The sequence below is a fragment of the Portunus trituberculatus genome, chromosome 2 (assembly GCF_017591435.1).
Source record: "Portunus trituberculatus isolate SZX2019 chromosome 2, ASM1759143v1, whole genome shotgun sequence".
Classification (NCBI taxonomy): domain Eukaryota; kingdom Metazoa; phylum Arthropoda; class Malacostraca; order Decapoda; family Portunidae; genus Portunus; species Portunus trituberculatus.
Genome location: NC_059256.1, coordinates 6802358 through 6824096, shown reverse-complemented (window position 1 = coordinate 6824096; position 21739 = coordinate 6802358). Strand labels below are relative to the sequence as shown.

At 41.2% G+C, this 21739-nt stretch overlaps 1 protein-coding gene across 2 annotated transcripts in view; it reads left to right on the top strand.

Annotated features, from left to right (window-relative positions):
- The first annotated feature begins 8381 nt into the window (after positions 1–8381).
- LOC123504038 (serrate RNA effector molecule homolog) overlaps positions 8382–21739 on the top strand; it is a 29531-nt gene continuing 16173 nt past the window's right edge. For both annotated transcript variants that reach the window (XM_045254299.1, XM_045254291.1), the window contains exons 1-8: positions 8382–8512; positions 12646–12796; positions 13478–13621; positions 13810–13935; positions 15204–15377; positions 17056–17122; positions 19201–19481; positions 20393–20568. In XM_045254299.1, coding sequence (XP_045110234.1) covers positions 12648–12796; positions 13478–13621; positions 13810–13935; positions 15204–15377; positions 17056–17122; positions 19201–19481; positions 20393–20568 — 1117 coding nt within the window. In that variant the 5' untranslated portion in view covers positions 8382–8512; positions 12646–12647. The remainder of the gene's footprint in view (positions 8513–12645; positions 12797–13477; positions 13622–13809; positions 13936–15203; positions 15378–17055; positions 17123–19200; positions 19482–20392; positions 20569–21739) is intronic.

Here is a 21739-nt window from a genome sequence, read left to right as displayed (position 1 = left end):
GAGAGAGGCTAAACAAACCAAAGATGAACCTAGATTAGAGAGAGAGAGAGAGAGAGAGAGAGAGAGAGAGAGAGAGAGAGAGAGAGAGTTGAATTTGTCTAGTCTGGTGTCAAAAATAATAATAATAATAATAATAATAACAATAATAATAATAATAAGAAGAAGAAGAAGAAGAAGAAGAAGAGGAGGAGGAGGAGGAGGAGGAGGAGGAGGAGGAGGAGGAGAAAGGAGTTTTTTTTATTAACATTACTATTATTATTATTATTATTATTATTATTATTATTATTATTATTATTGTTATTATTGTTATTATTATTGTGAGAGGAATGTTTTTTTTATAATTTATTTTCCATCGTTATTATTATTATCGTTATTATTCTTATCTGAATGTACACACACACACACACACACACACACACACACACACACACAGGAAATATATTATGTACGTAAATTATGTACGTTTTTTTTTTTTTTCCAGATTCCCGTGTACACTTCCAGCCACACACACACACACACACACACACACACACACACACACAGGCTGTATGTTGTGTAAATCTTGTCTTGTTGTTATGTAAATAGATAAGTTTCTAGAAGGTTGTTTGTTTATCCTGCTACTACTACTACTACTACTACTACTACTACTATAACTACTACTACTACTACTACTGTTTTTCAAGGCCATAGAGATGACTAGAAGTATTATAAAAACTGTTTCTCTTCTTAATAATGTAGAAATGTTGCTAATCTTTCACTAGAACATTAAAAACATCCTTAAAACTTATTGCTTCTTCACTATTACTGTTTTCCAAAGCCACAGAGATGACTTGACGTTCCTCTCAAAAACCACACAATTTCCCCTCAAAACATTAAAAAAACACAGAATTTCCCCTCAAAACACAAAAAAACATAATTTCCCTTCAAAACACAAAAAAACATAATTTCCCCTCAAAACACTCAAAAACCACTATTTCCCCTCAAAACACTCAAAAACCACAGAATTTCCCCTCAAAACACTAAAAAATCACAGAATTTCCCCTCAAAACACTAAAAATCACAGAATTTCACCTCAAAACACTAAAAACCACAGAATTTCCCCTCAAAACCCTAAAAACACAGAATTTCACCTCAAAACACTAAAAACCACAGAATTTCCTCAAAACACTAAAACCACAGAATTTCCTCAAAACACTAAAAACACAGAATTTTCCTCAAAACACTAAAAACACAGAATTTCCTCAAAACACTAAAAACACAGAATTTCCTCAAAACACTAAAAACACAGAATTTCCTCAAAACACTAAAAACACAGAATTTCCTCAAAACACTAAAAACACAGAATTTCCCCTCAAAACACTAAAAAACCACAGAATTTTCCCTCAAAACACTAAAAAAACAGAATTTCCCCTCAAAACACTCAAAAACCACAGAATTTCTTCTCAAAACATTAAAAAAACACAGAATTTCACCTCACTAAAAAACACTAAAAAACACGGTTTCCCCTCAAAACACTCAAAAAACTAAAAACTAAAAACACAATTTCCCCTCAAAACACTCAGAAAACACGTTACCCCTCAAAACACTAAAAAAACAGAATTTCCCCTCAAAACACTCATTTCCTCAAAAACTAAAAACGTTTTCCTCAAAACACTCAAAAACAGAATTTCCTCAAAACACTCAAAAACTAAAAACAGAATTTCCTCAAAACACTAAAAACACAGAATTTCCTCAAAAACAGAATTTCCCCTCAAAACACTCAAAAAACAGAATTTCCCCTCAAAACACTCAAAAAACAGAATTTCCCCTCAAAACACAAAAAAACAGAATTTCCCCTCAAAACACAAAAAAACAGAATTTCCCCTCAAAACACTCAAAACAACACAGAATTTCCCCTCAAAACACTCAAAAAACAGAATTTCCCTCAAAACACTAAAAACCACAGAATTTCCCCTCAAAACACACAGAATTTCCTCAAAACACTCAAAAACAGAATTTCCCCTCAAAACACTAAAAAAACAGAATTTCCCCTCAAAACACTCAAAAACCACAGAATTTCCCCTCAAAACACTCAAAAAAGAATTTTCCTCAAAACACTAAAATACAGAATTTCCCTCAAAACACTCAAAACCACAGAATTTCCCCTCAAAACACTAAAAACCACTGAATTTCCCCTCAAAACACTAAAAACAGAATTTCCTCAAAACACTCAAAACACAGAATTTCCTCAAAACACTCAAAAACAGAATTTCCCCTCAAAACACTCAAAACCACAGAATTTCCCCTCAAAACACTCAAAAACACAACTTCCCCTCAAAACACTAAATAAACACAGAATTTCCCCTCAAAACACTAAAAAAACAGAATTTCCCCTCAAAACACTAAAAAAACTGAATTTCCCCTCAAAACAAAAAAAAAATCAGAAAGTGAGAGGTGAGCTAGCAGGTAACAGGTAACAGGTAACAGGTAACAGGTAACCAGCAACAGGTAAGTGACAGCTAGGTAACAGGTAACCAGCAGCAGGTAACAGGTAACCAGCAGCAGGTAACAGGTAACCAGCAGCAGGTAACAGGTAACAGGTAAGATATGACAGGTAACAGGTAAGTGACAGCTAGGTAACAGGTAACCAGCAGCAGGTAAGATATGACAGGTAACAGGTAACAGGATCAGGTGACAGGCTCTTAATCTTCGTCTCTGTAAGGAGTGAAAATGTATTATCTTTAATCTTTTAGACATTAATTCTTCTTTGCAGTGATTCTAATGAGCCTATCTATACCCTTCCTGTAATGTGGAAACCATGCAGAACTGTACCGTATAATATAGATACGGTCTGGTCAACGTTGATTAGAAATGAGATATTATTTTGGAAATTCTGCTTCTAACACACTTGAAAATAAATCCTAGCCAGCGTTGATTAGAAATGTGATATTATTTATGGAATTCTGCTTCTAACACACTTAAAAAGAAATCCTAGTCAGCGTTGATTAGAAATGTGATATTATTTTGGGAATTCTGCTTCTAACACACTTAAAAAGAAATCCTAGTCAGCGTTGATTAGAAATGTGATATTATTTTGAGAATTCTGCTTCTAACACACTTAAAAAGAAATCCTAGTCAGCGTTGATTAGAAATGTGATATTATTTTGGGAATTCTGCTTCTAACACACTTAAAAAGAAATCCTAGTCAGCGTTGATTAGAAATGTGATATTATTTTGAGAATTCTGCTTCTAACACACTTAAAAAGAAATCCTAGTCAGCGTTGATTAGAAATGTGATATTATTTTGGGAATTCTGCTTCTAACACACTTAAAAAGAAATCCTAGTCAGCGTTGATTAGAAATGTGATATTATTTTGGGAATTCTGCTTCTAACACACTTAAAAATAAATCCTAGCCAGCGTTGATTAGAAATGTGATATTATTTTGAGAATGCTGCTTCTAACACACTTAAAAATAAATCCTAGCCAGCGTTGATTAGAAATGTGATATTATTTTAGGAATTCTGCTTCTAACACACTTAAAAATAAATCCTAGTCAGCGTTGATTAGAAATGTGATATTATTTCGGAAATTCTGCTTCTAACACACTTAAAAATAAATCCTAGCCAGCGTTGATTAGAAATGTGATATTATTTTGGGAATTCTGCTTCTAACACACTTAAAAATAAATCCTAGCCAGCGTTGATTAGAAATGTGATATTATTTTGGGAATTCTGCTTCTAACACACTTAAACATAAATCCTAGCCAGCGTTGATTAGAAATGTGATATTATTTTGGGAATTCTGCTTCTAACACACTTAAAAATAAATCATAGTCAGCGTTGATTAGAAATGTGATATTATTTTGAGAATTCTGCTTCTAACACACTTAAAAATAAATCCTAGCCAGCGTTGATTAGAAATGTGATATTATTTTGAGAATTCCGCTTCTAACACACTTAAAAATAAATCCTAGCCAGCGTTGATTAGAAATGTGATATTATTTTGAGAATTCTGCTTCTAACACACTTAAAAATAAATCCTAGTCAGCGTTGAATAGAAATGTGATATTATTTTGGGAATTCTGCTTCTAACACACCTAAAAATAAATCCTAGCCAGCGTTGATTAGAAATGTGATATTATTTATGGAATTCTGCTTCTAACACACTTAAACATAAATCCTAGCCAGCGTTGATTAGAAATGTGATATTATTTTGGGAATTCTGCTTCTAACACACCTAAAAATAAATCCTAGCCAGCGTTGAATAGAAATGTGATATTATTTTGGGAATTCTGCTTCTAACACACCTAAAAATAAATCCTAGCCAGCGTTGAATAGAAATGTGATATTATTTTGAGAATTCTGCTTCTAACACACTTAAAAAGAAATCCTAGTCAGCGTTGATTAGAAATGTGATATTATTTTGGGAATTCTGCTTCTAACACACCTAAAAATAAATCCTAGCCAGCGTTGAATAGAAATGTGATATTATTTTGAGAATTCTGCTTCTAACACACTTAAAAAGAAATCCTAGTCAGCGTTGATTAGAAATGTGATATTATTTTGGGAATTCTGCTTCTAACACACCTAAAAATAAATCCTAGCCAGCGTTGAATAGAAATGTGATATTATTTTGGGAATTCTGCTTCTAACACACTTAAAAATAAATCCTAGCCAGCGTTGATTAGAAATGTGATATTATTTATGGAATTCTGCTTCTAACACACCTAAAAATAAATCCTAGCATCCTATTGGCCTTATTTCTAACCTCTGTGCATTGCTTCCTTTAACCAAGATCGGAGCTATCTATAACTTCTAATTGTTTTTTTTTTCCATATTCTAAACCTACCGCTGCCAGGGCCTCGTTTATTGTATTCCTATTTTCTAGATTTCTCTACCTACGCTACGCATTTTGCATTTGTTAACGTTAGACTGCATTTGCCATCTCTCTCTGTTCATTCGTTCATCCTATCTAATCTGCCTGTAAGCTGAATCAATATACTTATCTTCGTGACATCTACAAATTTACTAATATCACTACTAATTCCACTTAATCTTATATATTAGCGACAACAATGGCCCTAAAACTGATCCCTGTCGCACCCATTAATCACTTGCCTCACTCGGAATTCAAGCCTTTTATTACAACTCTCCGCTGTCTATCGCCTAACTGCAATTTGATCCAGCCTAATATCTTTCCTTCCATCCGTGCGACCTGACCTTCCTCAAGAGTATTTGAAGCGGTACATTATTTTATTTATTTATTTATTTATTTTTATTTATTTTTTTTTTTCTTTATCTATAGTCTATACCATGTGGGCTTTTCAGGGAAATTTCTGGGCTAAAGGCGATAGTTTTTGTGGTACCTCCTATCTCAAACCTCACCTGCTAGGAAATCCTTGCCCCGAGTGAGGAAGCTCAACCTACACTCAGACCGTGGACAGGATTCGAACCCGTGCGCTTGGAAACCCCTCGGACCCCAAAGCACGCATGGTTCCACTGTACCACGGCGGCCCTCATGTTATTAAAGGCTTTACTAAATTCTAGGTGTAGTGTGTCATACCTATCAGTGACGTGTTGTGCACCATGCAGTGTCCTTCAGCACTATTGCGCCGCACCGCTACTGCATTATCAAAGTTTTAGTTAGAGTGACAATACGGTTGTTTCTGTGGTTGTAGGGACATTTCAACAACATTTCTACATTATTGATGGGAAAATGATTCAGAATATTGTACTAGTTATTGTGAGGCTTCTTTAATATATAAGAGTGAGAGACCTAACCTAACCTAACCTAACCTATCCTAACCTATCCTAACCTAACCTAACCTATCCTAACCTATCCTAACCTAACTTATCCTAACCTAACCTATCCTAACCTATCCTAACCTAACCTATCCTAGCCTAACCTAACCTATCCTAACCTATCCTAACCTAACCTATCCTAGCCTAACCTATCCTAACCTAGAGACTACGAGCTACGAGTGTGTCACCAGCCACCACCTGGAGGTGTGATGGGTGGTGGCCTGTGTGGCGGTGACGGTGTGGTGTAGCGTGTGGTGACCCTCCATGAGTGGTGGTCGGTGTGGTGTGTCGTGGTGGTGCTCCGTGGCAGTAGACTCAGAACCACTCCAGGGTCACGTGGTACATAACGAAGGTGAAGGCCATGGCCTGCGCACACCGCAGCAGGCTGTACACTAGAGCCCTACCACCCCGCGAGATATCCTTCCCCTGCTTGGAAGGGGACAGAGAGGAAGGCTGCATGACATCAGAGGACCTCTCGCGGGGCTCTCCCATCCTGTGACGGAGGTGGGCCTGGGGAGCAGCCCACCTCTCGCCATCCCCGAGGTCATAGTGAATGACCTCGGGTGTCTCGCCAGTTTGAAGAGTATGTTCCGTTTCTTGAGATGACTGGCTTTGTGGAGCGGCCCACCTCTGGCCATCTCCGAGGTCATAGTGAATGACCTCGGTGTCTCCTCAGTTTGAAGAGTATGTTCCGTTTCTTGAGATGACTGGCCTTGTGGAGCGGCCCACCTCTGGCCATCTCCGAGGTCATAGTGAATGACCTCGGGTGTCTCGCCAGTTTGAAGAGTATGTTCCGTTTCTTGAGATGACTGGCCTTGTGGAGTGGCCCACCTCTGGCCATCTCCGAGGTCATAGTGAATGACCTCGGGTGTCTCGCCAGTTTGAAGAGTATGTTCCGTTTCTTGAGATGACTGGCCTTGTGGAGCGGCCCATCTCTGGCCATCTCCGAGGTCACGGTGTACGACCTCTTGTGTCAGGCTGGCCACGGTCTCGCTAGCCTGAGGAGTGACGTGTTCCCCTTCCTGCCGGGGCTGGGCATGGGGAGAGGCCCACCTCCGGCCATCCCCAAGGTCCACCAGCGTGACCTTGGGGGTGAGGACACAGTACGTGACCTCGGTGATCAGGGTGGCTGTGGAGTTTGTGTACACAGCGTATGGTGGCAGGATGAGCTGGGTGCCACCAGCCTGGGGGGGCAGGCTGGTGTGATGCTCAGCTTTTGCTGGTTCCTGCTTGTCCTCCTTGCTTATGGTTGTCCTTGGCTCGTCCAGGAGCCTTCCGCTGTAGAATACGTCAACAGAGGCCCGTCCTTGGGCTCCGCTAGCGCCGTCTGCTGCATCCCCAGCCCTGAGGCTGAAGAAGAGCGCAGAGCGGCGCCCGATCTTGTTTGCTTTGAGCCCCGCCAGCAGGTCAGCCAGCGGGAACTCACGGCGAGCCACGAGAGATGTTCCCGCCAGGATGTCCACCCTGACGGGCGTGGCGCCGTCCTTCTTGGTGACCTTGCCAACGGTCACCAAGGTCCTCCGGGCAGACCTGTGCTGGCCTGCCCCGTCCCCCACGCTGGGGAAGCTGAACTCCCCCAGCAGGCGCCGGCCTCCCTTTCCCCTGCTGCTGGGCAGACAGAGAGTGAGGCGGTCGGCGCCGCCGCACTGGCCCACCACCTCCAGGTGGGCACACACCTTCAGAGTGCTGCAACACTGGCCCATCGGTTTGTTTCCTTATTTCAAGTCTTTTACTTTGAGATTAATTCAAATGTTTCCAAGAAGCAGTTTTGTCAAAATGTGTTAAAACAAGATATGACGCCCTCACTCACTCACGCACTGAGAGAAAGACACTGGGCAGCAGCAGCAGCAGTAGTAGTAGTAGTAGTAGTAGTAGTAGTAGTAGTAGAGAGAGAGAGAGAGAGAGAGAGAGAGAGAGAGAGAGAGAGAGTATATACTTGAGATAATCTGTGTTAAGTAATATTGCTGTTGACCACCAAGAAAAATCAAGCTTCAAGCTAACTTTCACCTGATACACAGTTTATTCAATCTTCATATATGTACATGACCTTGTTCTGCCCCAAAGACAGCTTCCCACCTCTCCCCCAAGTCCACCAAAGCTGCATGTGCATATGATTTACCGCCTAAATCTTCGTGGGTCAGTATGCCATGACTATTGCGAGTCTATTAATGTGACATACGGTAGGAAGGCTCCTAACATGGACGTAAGACGAAAAATAAGGAGCGTAACTCGGGCGTTCCCATGTATTTTGAATTTAATGGGCGGCTGGCATTATTTTGGGTGTAAGTGGGGGGGTAGGGGCAGCAGCAGACCAATAGCGCGCTGGCTTCACTTTTGTGACGTCACGCTGCCTTCTCTTATTCAACCTCCGTGCAAATACCTCATAAAAACACTATGATCATACCAAGATGGCGTCAGATAAAGCTTCACGACGCTGCCTTCAAAATATATACATAACAAAACTCCCAAATAAACATTAAACACAGAAAATAAAAACTGAAAAGACAATGAAAAATAAAATGTATAAAAAAACACAAGAGAAAAGTACAGGTAAAGCAGTTATGGTGGACTGTCACTCTAAATTAACTTTCTATGGCAGTGACCGGAGAGTGACGGCCATCATTGTTATTGAGAAAGGGACGCCGGGAGAGAAAACATAAACATTTTTGCTATTTTCTCCTCACCTGAGCCTATTTTTACACACCTGGCGCTTCCGGTGACTGCACAAAGGTAAGGTGATGTGGGAGATAAGGGAGAGAGGGAGATAATGACGTGGGGAGGGAAGATATGAGGAGAGATGTGTGGCCATGTGTGTGACTTGGCTAATTTTTTTTAAAGGGGGGAGGGATTTAAATTTTTGTTTTTGGGGGAAAGGTGATTTTATTTACGATTTGGGCTTTTAGCGTGTTTTTTTAGTTCTGTTTTTAGTTAGTTGTGTGTGTGTGTGTGAGAGAGAGCGCATTACAACTTAAACACCGCGGAAATACTTAACGTTGCCTAATGTTGAGCAGCGTTGCCATACACACCCAGAAAAAGGGTTACAACATAAACCCCAACGTGATATCCTAGTGTGGGGTCTGCGCTCCCTCGTAACCCCGCCCCCCACCCCTCAACAAAGGTCACTTATCAAGGCAAACAGAATCAACGGTGAATGTCTAGATCAAGTCCTCCCTGTCACCCCCCCGCCCCCCCATAAAGGTCACTCACCAAGCCGAACATTACAACTGGCGGTGAATATTTAGAGCAAGTGCTTTCTGTCATCCCCCCCCCCCAATAAAGGTCACTCACCAAGCCGAACTTTACAACTGGCGATGAATATTTAGAGCAAGTCCTTTCTGTCATCACCCCCCGCCCCCCCACAAAGGTCACTCACCAAGCCGAACTTTACAACTGGCGGTGAATGTTTAGAGCAAGTCCTCCCTGTCATCCCCCCCGCCCCCCACAAAGGTCACTCACCAAGCCGAACATTACAACTGGCGGTGAATATTTAGAGCAAGCCCTTCCTGTCATCCCCCCCCCCCACAAAGGTCACTCACCAAGCCGAACTTTACAACTGGCGATGAATATTTAGAGCAAGCCCTTCCTGTCATCCCCGCCGCCACCCCACAAAGGTCACTCACCAAGCCGAACATTACAACTGGCGGTGAATATTTAGAGCAAGTCCTTTCTGTCATCCCCCCCGCCCCCCCATAAAGGTCACTCACCAAGCCGAACATTACAACTGGCGGTGAATATTTAGAGCAAGCCCTTCCTGTCACCCCCCCCCGCCCCCCCCACAAAGGTCACTCACCAAACCGAACTTTACAACTGGCGGTGAATATTTAGAGCAAGTCCTCCCTGTCACCCCCCCCCCCACGAAGGTCACTCACCAAGCCGAACATTACAACTGGCGGTGAATATTTAGAGCAAGTGCTTTCTGTCATCACCCTCCGCCCCCCCACAAAGGTCACTCACCAAGCCGAACATTACAACTGGCGGTGAATATTTAGAGCAAGTCCTTTCTGTCACCCCCCCCCCCACAAAGGTCACTCACCAAGCCGAACTTTACAACTGGCGGTGAATATTTAGAGCAAGTTCTTTCTGTCATCACCCCCCCCCCCCACAAAGGTCACTCACCAAGCCGAACATTACAACTGGCGGTGAATATTTAGATCAAGTCCTCCCTGTCACCCCCCCCCGGCCCCCCACAAAGGTCACTCACCAAGCCGAACTTTACAACTGGCGATGAATATTTAGAGCAAGTCCTTTCTGACATCCCCCCCCCCCCCATAAAGGTCACTCACCAAGCCGAACTTTACAACTGGCGGTGAATATTTAGAGCAAGAGCTTTCTGTCATCCCCCCGCCCCCCCAATAAAGGTCACTCACCAAGCCGAACATTACAACTGGCGGTGAATATTTAGAGCAAGTCCTTTCTGACATCACCCCCCCCCCCACAAAGGTCACTCACCAAGCCGAACTTTACAACTGGCGGTGAATATTTAGAGCAAGTCCTTTCTGTCATCACCCCCTGCCCCCCCACAAAGGTCACTCACCAATTTAAACATTAGAATCAAATGGTGAATGTTTAGATCAAGTCCTTCCTGTCATCCCCCCCCCCACAAAGGTCACTCACCAAGCTAATCATTACAATTTTTTTTATGGGGATGGCAGTTCAAGTGGGTCCATTGCAGCTCAAACATTGCAGAAATCGTCAAAACAGCCTAATTTAACCTATTTTAAGAGAGGTGTTGAGACATTTGGCCTGGAATTTTGACTGATTCTTGTGTGGAGACTAGTTCAAGTAGGCCTATTACAGCCTAAACACTGCGGAAATCAAATAATCAAATAAATTGTCGCAAAAACGTATTCTAACTTTTTTTTTTTTTACGAGAGAGGTGTCGAGACATTTGCCTTGGAGTTTTGACCGATTCTTATTTTATTGAGACAGCAGTTCAAGCGGGCCTATTACAGCTTAAGCATTGCGGAAAATCATCCCAAAAAAAAATTAACCTTACCTAACTTCTATTAAGGGAGAGGTGTCGAGGCATTTGTTCTGGAATTTTTGACCGATTCTATTAATTCGTTTGTGGAGACTAGTTCAAGCGGGCCTATTACAGCCTAAACACTGCGGAAATCAAATAAATCGTCAAAAAAAAAAAAATCTTAACCTAACCTATTTTACGAGAGGTGTTGAAACGTCCTTGAATTTTTGACCGATTCTTTTATTCTTTAATGGAGACACCAGTTACAGCTTAAAGACCACAGAAAATCATGTAAAAAAAACTATAAATAAATAAAGAAAGAAAAATAAATAAAAGCACAATCAAACATTCCAAATGGTGTCTCATCAGGAAATTGGGTGATTTTTCAATTTTTTTAATATTTTTTAGGGTGTTTTTATTAATTAGGTTTGTTTTTTCAATTATTTATTTATTTATTTATTTTTTTTTTTTTTTTTTTTTTTTTTTTTTGTAGTGCATAATTTAGTTTGGTGTTTTTAATTGTTGTTGTTGTTGTTATTATTATTATTATTATTATTATTATTAAGTGATGTTTTTTATATTTGTATTTATTTGTTTCTTCTCCTCCTCTTCCTCCTCTCCTCCTCCTCTCCTCTCCTCTCCTCTCCTCTCCTCCTCCTCCTCCTCCTCCTCTCCTCTCCTCTCCTCCTCTCCTCCTCTCCTCTCCTCTCCTCCTCCTTGTCCTCCTAACCTAACTATACCTCCTCCTCCTCCTCTCCTCCTCCTTGTCCTCCTAACCTAACTATACCTCCTCCTCCTCCTCTCCTCTCCTCCTCCTAATGTAACTATACTTCTCCTCCTCCTTATTCTTAGAAAGTAACAACATAATGAATGAATCACAACATGGATTTAGAAACAAGCGGTCGTGTTTAACAAACCTACTTGACTTTTTCCATGATATATATAATTTGTACGACAACAGCAGAGTGGTTGATGTCAAATATCTAGATTTCCTAAAGGCTTTTCACAGAGTTCCACATAAACGTCTTATCAATAGAGTAAAAGCGCATGGAATAACTGGTGACATTGCAGCGTGGATCGAGGATTGGTTGTCTGATCGTAAACAGCGAGTTGTGATCAATGGTAAATCTTCAGACTGGATTAACGTAAGCAGTGGCGTTCCTCAAGGATCAGTTCTGGGGCCTATTCTTTGTATTATATATATTAGCGACATTGATGAAAGAATAAATTGTAAGCTCTCAAAATTCGCAGATGACACAAAAATTGCAAACAGAGTAGACTCAGAAAGCCAAAGACAACTTTTGCAAAGAGATTTAGATACTCTCATCGAATGGTCAAACAAGTGGCAAATGAAATTCAATATAGATAAATGCCACGTATTACACATAGGAAATCAAAATCCTCAGGCGACATACAAGATGAATAATACCCCAATGACGAGTGTGGACAAAGAAAAAGATCTTGGTGTCATTGTTTCAGCAGACCTCAAGCCTACCAAACACTGTACTGAAGTCGTCAAAACTGCGAATAAATTAGTTGGTTTCATTGGACGATCTTTCACTTTCAAGTCCGAGAAAATAATATTAACATTACATAACTCACTCATGACATTGACCAAGCGTTAACACTTTCCCCACAAACACAAGTACTCACACACACACACACACACATTACATATTTCATTTTCACTCTCTACTAAAATTCCATGTAATTTTTAATATCACATGGTTTTGCCTTTTTTCCTGGAGGGAGGGGTGGGTGGGGAGGAGCCTTCTGCTTTACTGTCCTGTCTTTACCACTGGTAGTTAGTAGATAGTCACAGCAAACAGCCTACTAAGGACCTAAGGGTGTGTTGCTGTTTGTCTTCCTTTGTATATTCCTTTATATATTCCTCCTGCAGCCATGGGTGACAGCGATGACGAGTTTGAACGGCGGCGGCGCGACAAGTTCCGCGGAGAAAGGTCGGATTACAGCGGCGGCGGCGGCGGTGGTGGCGGGCGAGACAGGCGGGATGACGGGCGGAGGAGTGGCCGGGACGAATGGGGGGATAGGTGAGGTGGTGTTTTTTGGGATGTTTTGTGGTGATTTTGGGTGTTTTGTGGTAATTTTGAGTGTTTTGACGGTGTTTTGGGGTGTTTAGTGGAGTTATTGGGGTGTTTTTGGGGTGCTTTGGTGGTGTTTCCTGGTGTTTGGTGATGTTTATAGGGTATTTTGGGGTGTTTGGTGGTGTATTTGGATGTTTGTTGGTGTATTTGGGTGTTTTGTGGTGTTTTTGGTGTTTCTGGGGTGTTTTGGTGGTGTTTGGTGATGTTTTTAGGGTGTTTTGGGATGTTTGTTGGTGTATTTGTGTGTATGGTGGTGTATTTGGGTGTTTGTTGGTGTATTTGGGTGTTTGGTGGTGTTTAGTGGTGTTTTGATGGTTTATTTGGGTGTTTGTTGGTGTATTTGGGTGTTTGGTGGTGTTTAGTGGTGTTTTAATGGTTTATTTGGGTGTTTAGTGGTGTTTGGTGGTAATTTTGGGTGTTTTAGGGTGTTTTGGTGGTGTTTTGTGGTGTTTGGTGGTATATTGTCTTTTGGGGTGTTTGGTGATTGTTTAGTGTGTTTTGCTGGTGGTGTTTTGTGGTGTTTAGGTGGTGTTTTGTGGTGTTTTGGTGTTTGGTGGTGTTTGGTAATGTTCTTTGGTATTTTGTGTTAACCAAACCTTACCTCCTTTTAATCCCCGCCCCCCCTAGGAGCCGTGATGGATGGGGTGGCCGGGAGAGGGGGTCGTCCAGGAGGGAGTATGGCCGGGAGTACGGAGGGGGGAGGACCAGGGACCGCTACTCCCCCTCCCGCCACGACTTGAGCCCCCCAGTGAAGAGAGTCAGGCAGGACTGGTGAGTGAGAGAGAGAGAGAGAGAGAGAGAGAGAGTTGAATATGTATGTATGTAAAAAAAATGTATTTATTTATTCTAGCATGAGAGAGAGAGAGAGAGAGAGAGAGAGAGAGAGAGAGAGATACTAGTACACATTTCTCTTAAACCTAACCTAACTTAACTAACCCCCAACCCTTCCCCCCCTCCAGGGACGATAGGAGGTATGGGGGGTATGAGGGAGGGGGTGGGACAGCTCCCCCATCCTATGGTGCCTACCCCTCCTCCTACAGCCAGGAGTACACCCACCCACCAGGGCATGGGGCAGCAGCTGGCAGGTCAGTGTGTGTGTGTGTGTATGTGTGTGTGTGTATTTACCTAGTTGTAGTTTTCCAGGGCCTGGGCTTTACGCTGGTGTGGCCCCGTCTCCATATCTACACTTATCCAATTTTTCTTTCAAGCTCTGCACACTCGTTGGTGACACCACTTCCTCACTCAAACTGTTCCACGTCTCAATACATCTTTGCGGGAAACTATATTTTTTAACATCTCTCAGACATCTTCCCTTCCTCAGCTTTTTACTATGCGATCTTGTGCTTCTAATGTCATATTCTTCTCTCAGGATCAGTTTCTCATTATCCACTTGGTGTGTGTGTGTGTGTTTGTGTGAATATTTTGATTTTTTATTTATTTATTTATTTTTTTTTTTTTTCTTTGAGGTTAAGTATTTGTATTTAACCCCTTGAGTACTTTACCTTGAGATTTGTGTACCATTAGACCATTTTATTGACATTAGCAAGGGTCTATGGAGGGCACAAGATTAATGGCCACAGTCTTCACTATTTTAACCCCTTCAGTACTGGGACACATTTTTACCTTGAGATTTGTGTACCATTAGACCATTTTATTGACATTAGCAAGGGTCTATGGAGAGCACAAGATTAATGGCCACAGTCTTCACTATTTTAAGGGTGTTTTGTGTGTGTTTGGTCATGTGTACGTGTGTGTGTGTGTGTGTGTGTGTGTGTGTGTGAGGCTGCGTTAACCTTTCCTGCACCCACCACACACACCAGCTTGACAAACGCATCCTCACACACACCAAAACGACAACTTTTCTTAGCATATATCAACTTAAGCTCTCAAAAAAAGAGGTTTGAATATGTGTACATTTGAAGCTGTTTGTGTGTGCTTGGAAGTGTGTGTGTTTGCATGTGAGTGCGTGAAGGTGCGTTAACACCTCTCCCACCCACACACTCTATGAGACACCCACACACACCCTAAAACGACAACTTTTTCATAATTATTCTTACCCAAAGTGCTTAGAAGAATATGTTTGAATATGTGTACATTTGAGGGTGTTTGTGTGTGTTTGGACGTGTGTGTGTGTGTTTGTGAGTGCGTGTGGGTGTGTTAACCTTTCCTGCACCCACCACACACTCCACCTTCACAAACACACACACACACACACCAAAAACAACAACTTTTCTTAATTTTTTACCCAAAGTACTAAAAAAATAATTGAATAAGTCTCTGTTTGAAGGTGTTTGGATGTGTTGCGTGTGTGTGTGAATGCGTGAGGATGCGCTAACACCTCCCCCACCCACAGACTGGATGAACTCGGCCCAACACAGCCCCCAATGATGACTTTTAAGGCTTTTATGGAACAGTGCGACGACACTATAACAGAGGAAGAGGCGCTCAGAAAATACTCCGACTACAAGCTTGAATTTAAACGGCAGCAGCTTAACGAATTTTTCATCAACCACAAGGAGGAAGAGTGGTGAGTGTGGGAGAGTGGGAGAGTGAGAGGGAGAGTGGGAATGACTGAGAGTGTAAGAGAGAGAGAGAGAGAGCGAGAGAAAGCATCTGTGTTTTGAGAGGAAAAAATTGTGTGTGTGTTTTGTGTGTGTTTTGAGTGTGTGTTTGTGTGTGAGAGAGAGAGAGGGAAAAGGGGAGGAGAACAGTTAGTCAGCCAGCCAGCCAGCCAGCCAGCCAGCCAGCCAGCCAGCCAGCCAACCAACCAACCAACCAACCAACCATTCAGCCAGCCAGCCAGCCAGCCAGCCAGTCAGTCAGTCAGTCAGTCAGCCAGCCAGCCAGCCAGTCAGTCAGTCAGTCAGTCAGTCAGCCAGCCAGTCAGTCAGTCAGCCAGCCAGCTTAAGATAAAACAGATAGATAGATAGATAGACAGGCAGGCAGGCAGGCAGTGTGGGGCAGAGAGAGCATGAGAGAGATAGAAAAAGAGAGAGAGAGAGAGAAAGAAGAATATTGAAGAAATGAGATAGGAATAGATTAGAGAGAGAAGATAATGTGAGAGAGAGAGAGAGAGAGAAAGAAAGATAGATTAAAAATAAAGAGAAACATTATTGAAGGAGTAACTTAGAAAAAAATCAACAAAAAATGAAAGAAATTTTAATCTAGGCTGCAAAAAAAGAGGTTTATGATAGATTTACTTAGGTCTATTGGTTGCCTAGGCCTGCCCCCACTAGCCAGCCACCCTAACCTAACATTTACCTCTCACAGTGACCACCCGCACCGCCAAGACACCCCCCAAGACAACACAAGATGCGCAAGATTCGGATAAAATCGCAAATATATTGAAAAAGGAAATCGATTATTGCGTCCCACACCAATATTTGCGTAGCCAGGTCACTGCGCACAATGCAGTGAAAATTGCGACTTGCGTAACGTTTTTCTTTGCCAAACGCGCCGCCTTAGCTTAGGGTCTAGAAAATCGCATAAAAAAACGATATTGATGTTTTTGTGAGTGGGAAAAAAATTTGGGGATGTTTTGATTGTGTTTGCAACCCCAAAGCACCACCTGCCCCATACCCCCCCCAAGGGTGCACAGGTGAGGCCTTATCATAGTGACACATGCACACATACATGCACACACACACACACACACACACGCACACACACACAAACGTACACACAAGATGATTATATAAAGAAGTGTTATTGTTTTCCATTAGTTTCATGTTTTTTTTTTTTTGTTTTTTTTTTTTTTATTTATTTTCTCAGTGGTTAACAAGATATGCATTGCTATTGTTGTTGTTGTTGTTTTGGGTTACTGTAATGGTGCTCAGACGTACACATGCACACACACACACACACACACACACACACACACACACACACACACACACACACACACACACACACACACACACACACACACAAACATTCATTCACTGTAATATATTTTTCTTCTTCTTCTTCTTCTTCTTCTTCTTCTTCTTCTTCTTCTTCTTCTTCTTCTTCCTCTTCCTCTTCCTCTTCCTCTTCCTCTTCCTTCCTTCCTTCCTTCCTTCCTTCTCTTTCTCCTCTTCTTCCTCTCCCTCTCCTCTCACACACACACACACACACACACACACACACACACACACACACACACACACACACACACACACACACACACACAGACTGATCTTGCTCCTGCTCTTGCTCTTCATCAGGTTCAAGGCCAAATACCACCCAGAGGAGTGTGTCAAGAGGAAAGAGGAACAGCTGGCTAACTTGAAGGTGAGAGAGAGAGAGAGAGAAAAGTAGATAGATATTGAGGTTTTTAGTGAGAGAGAGAGAGAGAGAGAGAGAGAGAGAGAGAGAGAGAGAGAGAAAAGTAGATAGAAATTGAGATTGTTAGAGAGAGAGAAAGAGAAAAAACTAGATAGATATTGAGGTTTTTAGTGAGCAAGCGAGAGAGAGAGAGAGAGAGAGAAAAAAAGGCAAAATGAAAGAAAAGTATAGAAATTGAGGTTTTTAATAGAGAGAGAGAGAGAGAGAAGGAAAATTGATATTGTTGTTTTGTTGTTAATGAGTGAGAGAGAGAGAGAGAAAGTTTCCAATAAATTTTGTACCTATTCTTGTCTTTTGTTATAATATTGATGCAAAAAACACACAAAATACACTTAAAACATGCAAAAAACGTAAAGGAATGCAACCACCAGTATATGTCAGTCTATAAGGTGACTGTAATTATAGACACTGGTACTCAATCAGAAACTCGACCAATTTGCAGTTTGTTGCATAGTGGCATGTGTGAATCCACCCTTAAGAGAGACAAGCTTATCCTTCCATGGAGCCAATAAATTGCGTACAGGTTTTACAGAATAGATGCGTTCCAAGAGGCATTGCGTATTTAGAAATTGATGTGTTCTGAGGTGTTGTTAGTGTATGAATTGTACATAGCAAATCGATATGAACAAGGCTGATGTTAGCAAGATGTCCCTGTACACAAGTCCACATTCCTCTCTGCATCTGCTCTCACAAGTTCAGTGTGGGAATCTCTGTTGTTAGGTTACATATACATAACTTGTACAATAGCATAGACACACGTGAAATACTAACAACTACAGGTAACTCTTGATTTACACGTGTTTGTTAATAAGCAACCAAAAATATTATTACGTTTATGCGATGGGTTTGCTTGTACACGATTTGGCCACACTCCGCACCTCCCATGTTATGTAGTGATGCTCAGGAGAATTACAAGTTTGTTTGGCGGGAATTTTGAAATACACAATGCCTCTTGGAACGCATCTGTTGTGTACTTGTTTAGTTTTATAACAAAGAAGCGTCTGGAGCCCCTTTTTAAATTTAAGGCAAGGTCAGCATTACAAGTGTTGTATCAGATTTCTATAATGATTGATATACTTGTATACAATGTACATATCCTGTCCTGTGGTGGGTACACAATTTAAAAACACACACACACACACACACACAAGACGCAAATTGACCATAAGATGACCCCTTGATTTAGAAGCCTCAGAATTGGCAAACAAAATAAATAAATAAATAAATAAATAAGTAAATGCTCATCTTATACTCTCATATACAGCAACTTAAAACACACACACAGAACACAAATTGACAATAAAAAAAAAATAGAAAAATAGAAAACGCACATTTTTTACAACATACTCAACCACATGTGATCAAAACCTACTCTTAATCTTTCCAAACACCCCAAACAATACTACATGGAAAAAAAACACACATTTCTCTCAATAAATTCAACCAAACGTAATCAAAACCTACTCTTAACCTTTCCAAACACCCCAATCAGCGCTACATTGAAAAAAACACATTTTTCACAATAAATTCAACCAAACATGATCAAAACCTACTCTTAACCTTTCCAAACACCCCAAACAGCACCGCATGGAAAAAAAACACATTTCTCACAATAAATTCAACCAAACGTGATCAAAACCTACTCTTAACCTTTCCAAACACCCCAAACAGCGCCGCATGGAAAAAACACACATTTCTCACAACAAATTCAACCAAACGTAGTCAAAACCTACTCATAATCTTTCCAAACAGCGCCACATTGAAAAAAACACACATTTCTCACAATAAATTCAACCAAACGTAATCAAAACCTACTCTTAACCTTTCCAAACACCCCAAACAGCGCCACATGGAAAATAACACACATTTTTCACAATAAATTCAACCAAACGTAATCAAAACCTACTCTTAACCTTTCTAAACACCCCAAACAGCGCCGCATGGAAAAAACACACATTTTTCACAATAAATTCAACCAAACGTGATCAAAACTTACCCTTAACCTTTCCAAACACCCCAAACAGCGTCGCATGTCCACCTTCTCGGAGTTGTACCATGCAGGACGTCTGGAAACTATCTCCGTTGATGCTGACCAATCTGATCAACTCCTGAAGCTCCTGGACAGTGTTGTGATCAAGCTGGAGGGCGGGACAGACCTGGACCTTCAAGTGCTGGACCAGGTTGTCGAAGAGGAGCCCCCCAAGCCCCCACAAGCCACCCCCGGCACTCTGGACGCTGGTGGAGACGGGGAGGGCACTGGTGGGGGGCAGGAGGAGGAAGGGAAGCTGTTTGTGTTGGGTGAAGAGTGAGTATTTTGTGTTTTAAAGGTGTTTGGGTATTTTTAAGGGTGTTTGGATGTTTTTAAGGGTGTTTTTTGTGTTTTGAGGGTGTTTTGATTTCTTTAAGGGTGTTTGGGTGTTTTGAAAGGGTGTTTGGGGGTTTTGAAAGGGTGTTTGGGTGTTTTAAATGGTGTTTGGGTGTTTTGAAAGGGTGTTTAGATGTTTTTAAGGGTGTTTTGGGTGTTTTGAAAGGGTGTAAGTGTTTCTATATGTTCTGAGGTGTTTTTAGGGTGTTTTGGGTGTTTTGAAAGGGTGTTTAGGTGTTTTGGGTGTTTTAAAAGGGTGTAAGTGTTTCTATTTGTTTTGAGGTGTTCTTCTTTGTGTTCTGATATAGTGACATCAAAACGGCTTTTTTTTTTATTTTTCCTCCAAAAGTTTGTAGTCTTTCCTTCAAATCTCCCTCCACAAGTTACCTCCACTTACCTCCACCTACACAGACCTTCCTCCATGATTCCTCCACCTTCCCTCTAATTTTGACTCTCCTACCTCCCTTCCTTCATAGTTAAAATAGTTTTCTAAGATAGTCTTGACATTTTTTATAATTTTCCACACCAAAAGTTTGTAGTCTTTCCTCCATAGCTCCCTCCACAAGTTACCTCCACTTACCTCCACCTACACAGACCTTCCTCCATGTTTCCTCCACCTTCCCTCTAAATTTGATTCTCCTACCTCCCTTCCTTCATAGTTAAATTAGTCGTTTTCTAAGATAGTCACATCAAAACTAAGCATTTTCATAATTTTTTTCCCCTCCAAAAGTTTGTAATCTTTCCTCCATAGCTCCCTCCACAAGTTACCTCCACTTACCTCCACCTACACAGACCTTCCTCCATGTTCCCTCCACCTTCCCTCCAATTTTGACACTCTATCACCCCCACAGCTCAGACGAGGGGGGTGATAATGAGGCAACCGGAGAGGGAGAAAAGGACCCCGATGCCCCTCTTAAGATGGACATGAGCGAAGAACAGAAGGAATTGCAGAAGAAAGCGAAGGAATATTTGAAGCAGAAAGGCAGTGATGGTGCTGGTGGTGGGGAGGAGGGAGTTACTACTGGAGGTAAGTGTGGGTGGAGGGGTAGAGGGGGGTTTTGATGGGGTTAGATTATGTTATTGGGGTTTTTAAGGGTGTTTTGGTTCTAGTGAAGTTATTGAGATTTTTAAGAGGGTTTTTGTGGTTACTAGTGAAGTTATTGGGGGTTTTTAAGGGTGTTTTGTGGTTCTAGTGAAGTTATTGGGGTTTTTAAGGGTGTTTTGTGGTTCTAGTGAAGTTATTGGGGTTTTTAAGAGGGTTTTTGTGGTTACTAGTGAAGTTATTGGGGGTTTTTAAGGGTGTTTTTGTGGTTCTAGTGAAGTTATTGGGGTTTTAAGGGTGTTTTGTGGTTCTAGTGAAGTTATTGGGGTTTTTAAGGGTGTTTTTGTGGTTCTAGTGAAGTTATTGGGGTTTTTAAGGGTGTTTTTGTGGTTCTAGTGAAGTTATTGGGGTTTTTAAGGGTGTGTGTGGTTCTAGTTAAGTTATTGGGTTTTTTTAAGGGTGTTTTATGGTTCTAGTGAAGTTATTGGGGTTTTTAAGGGTGTGTTTGTGGTTCTAGTGAAGTTATTGGGGTTTTAAGGGTGTTTTGTGGTTCTAGTGAAGTTATTGGGGTTTTTAAGGGTGTTTTTGTGGTTCTAGTGAAGTTATTGGGGTTTTTAAGGGTGTTTTATGGTTCTAGTGACAGATTAACAACATTTCTACATTCTAAAGGCTCTGGTTGAAGTTTTAAGATTGTTTTTAAGGCTCTAGATGAAGTTATTGAGTGTTTTAAGGATGTTTTTGTGGTTCTAGTGAAGTTATTGGGGTTTTTAAGGGTGTTTTTGTGTTTTTGGAAAGTTATTGGAATTTTAAGGGTGTTTTTGTGGTTCTAGTGATAGTTTAACAATATTTCTACATTCTAAAGGCTCTATTTGAAGTTATTGATGTTTTTAAAGTGTTTTTAAGGCTCTAGTTGTAGTTATTGGAAGCTCTAGTTGAAGTTATTGGGGTTTTTAAGGATGTTTTTATGGTTTTGGTAAGTTATTGGGATTTTAAAGGTGTTTTTGTGGTTCTACTGATAGTTTCTACATTCTAAAGGCTCAAATTGAAGTTATTGGGGTTGTCAAGGATGTTTTTAAGGCTCTAATTGAAGTTATTGGAGTTTTTAAGGCTCTAGTTAAAATTATTGAGGCTTTTAAGGATGTTTTTAAGGTTCTAG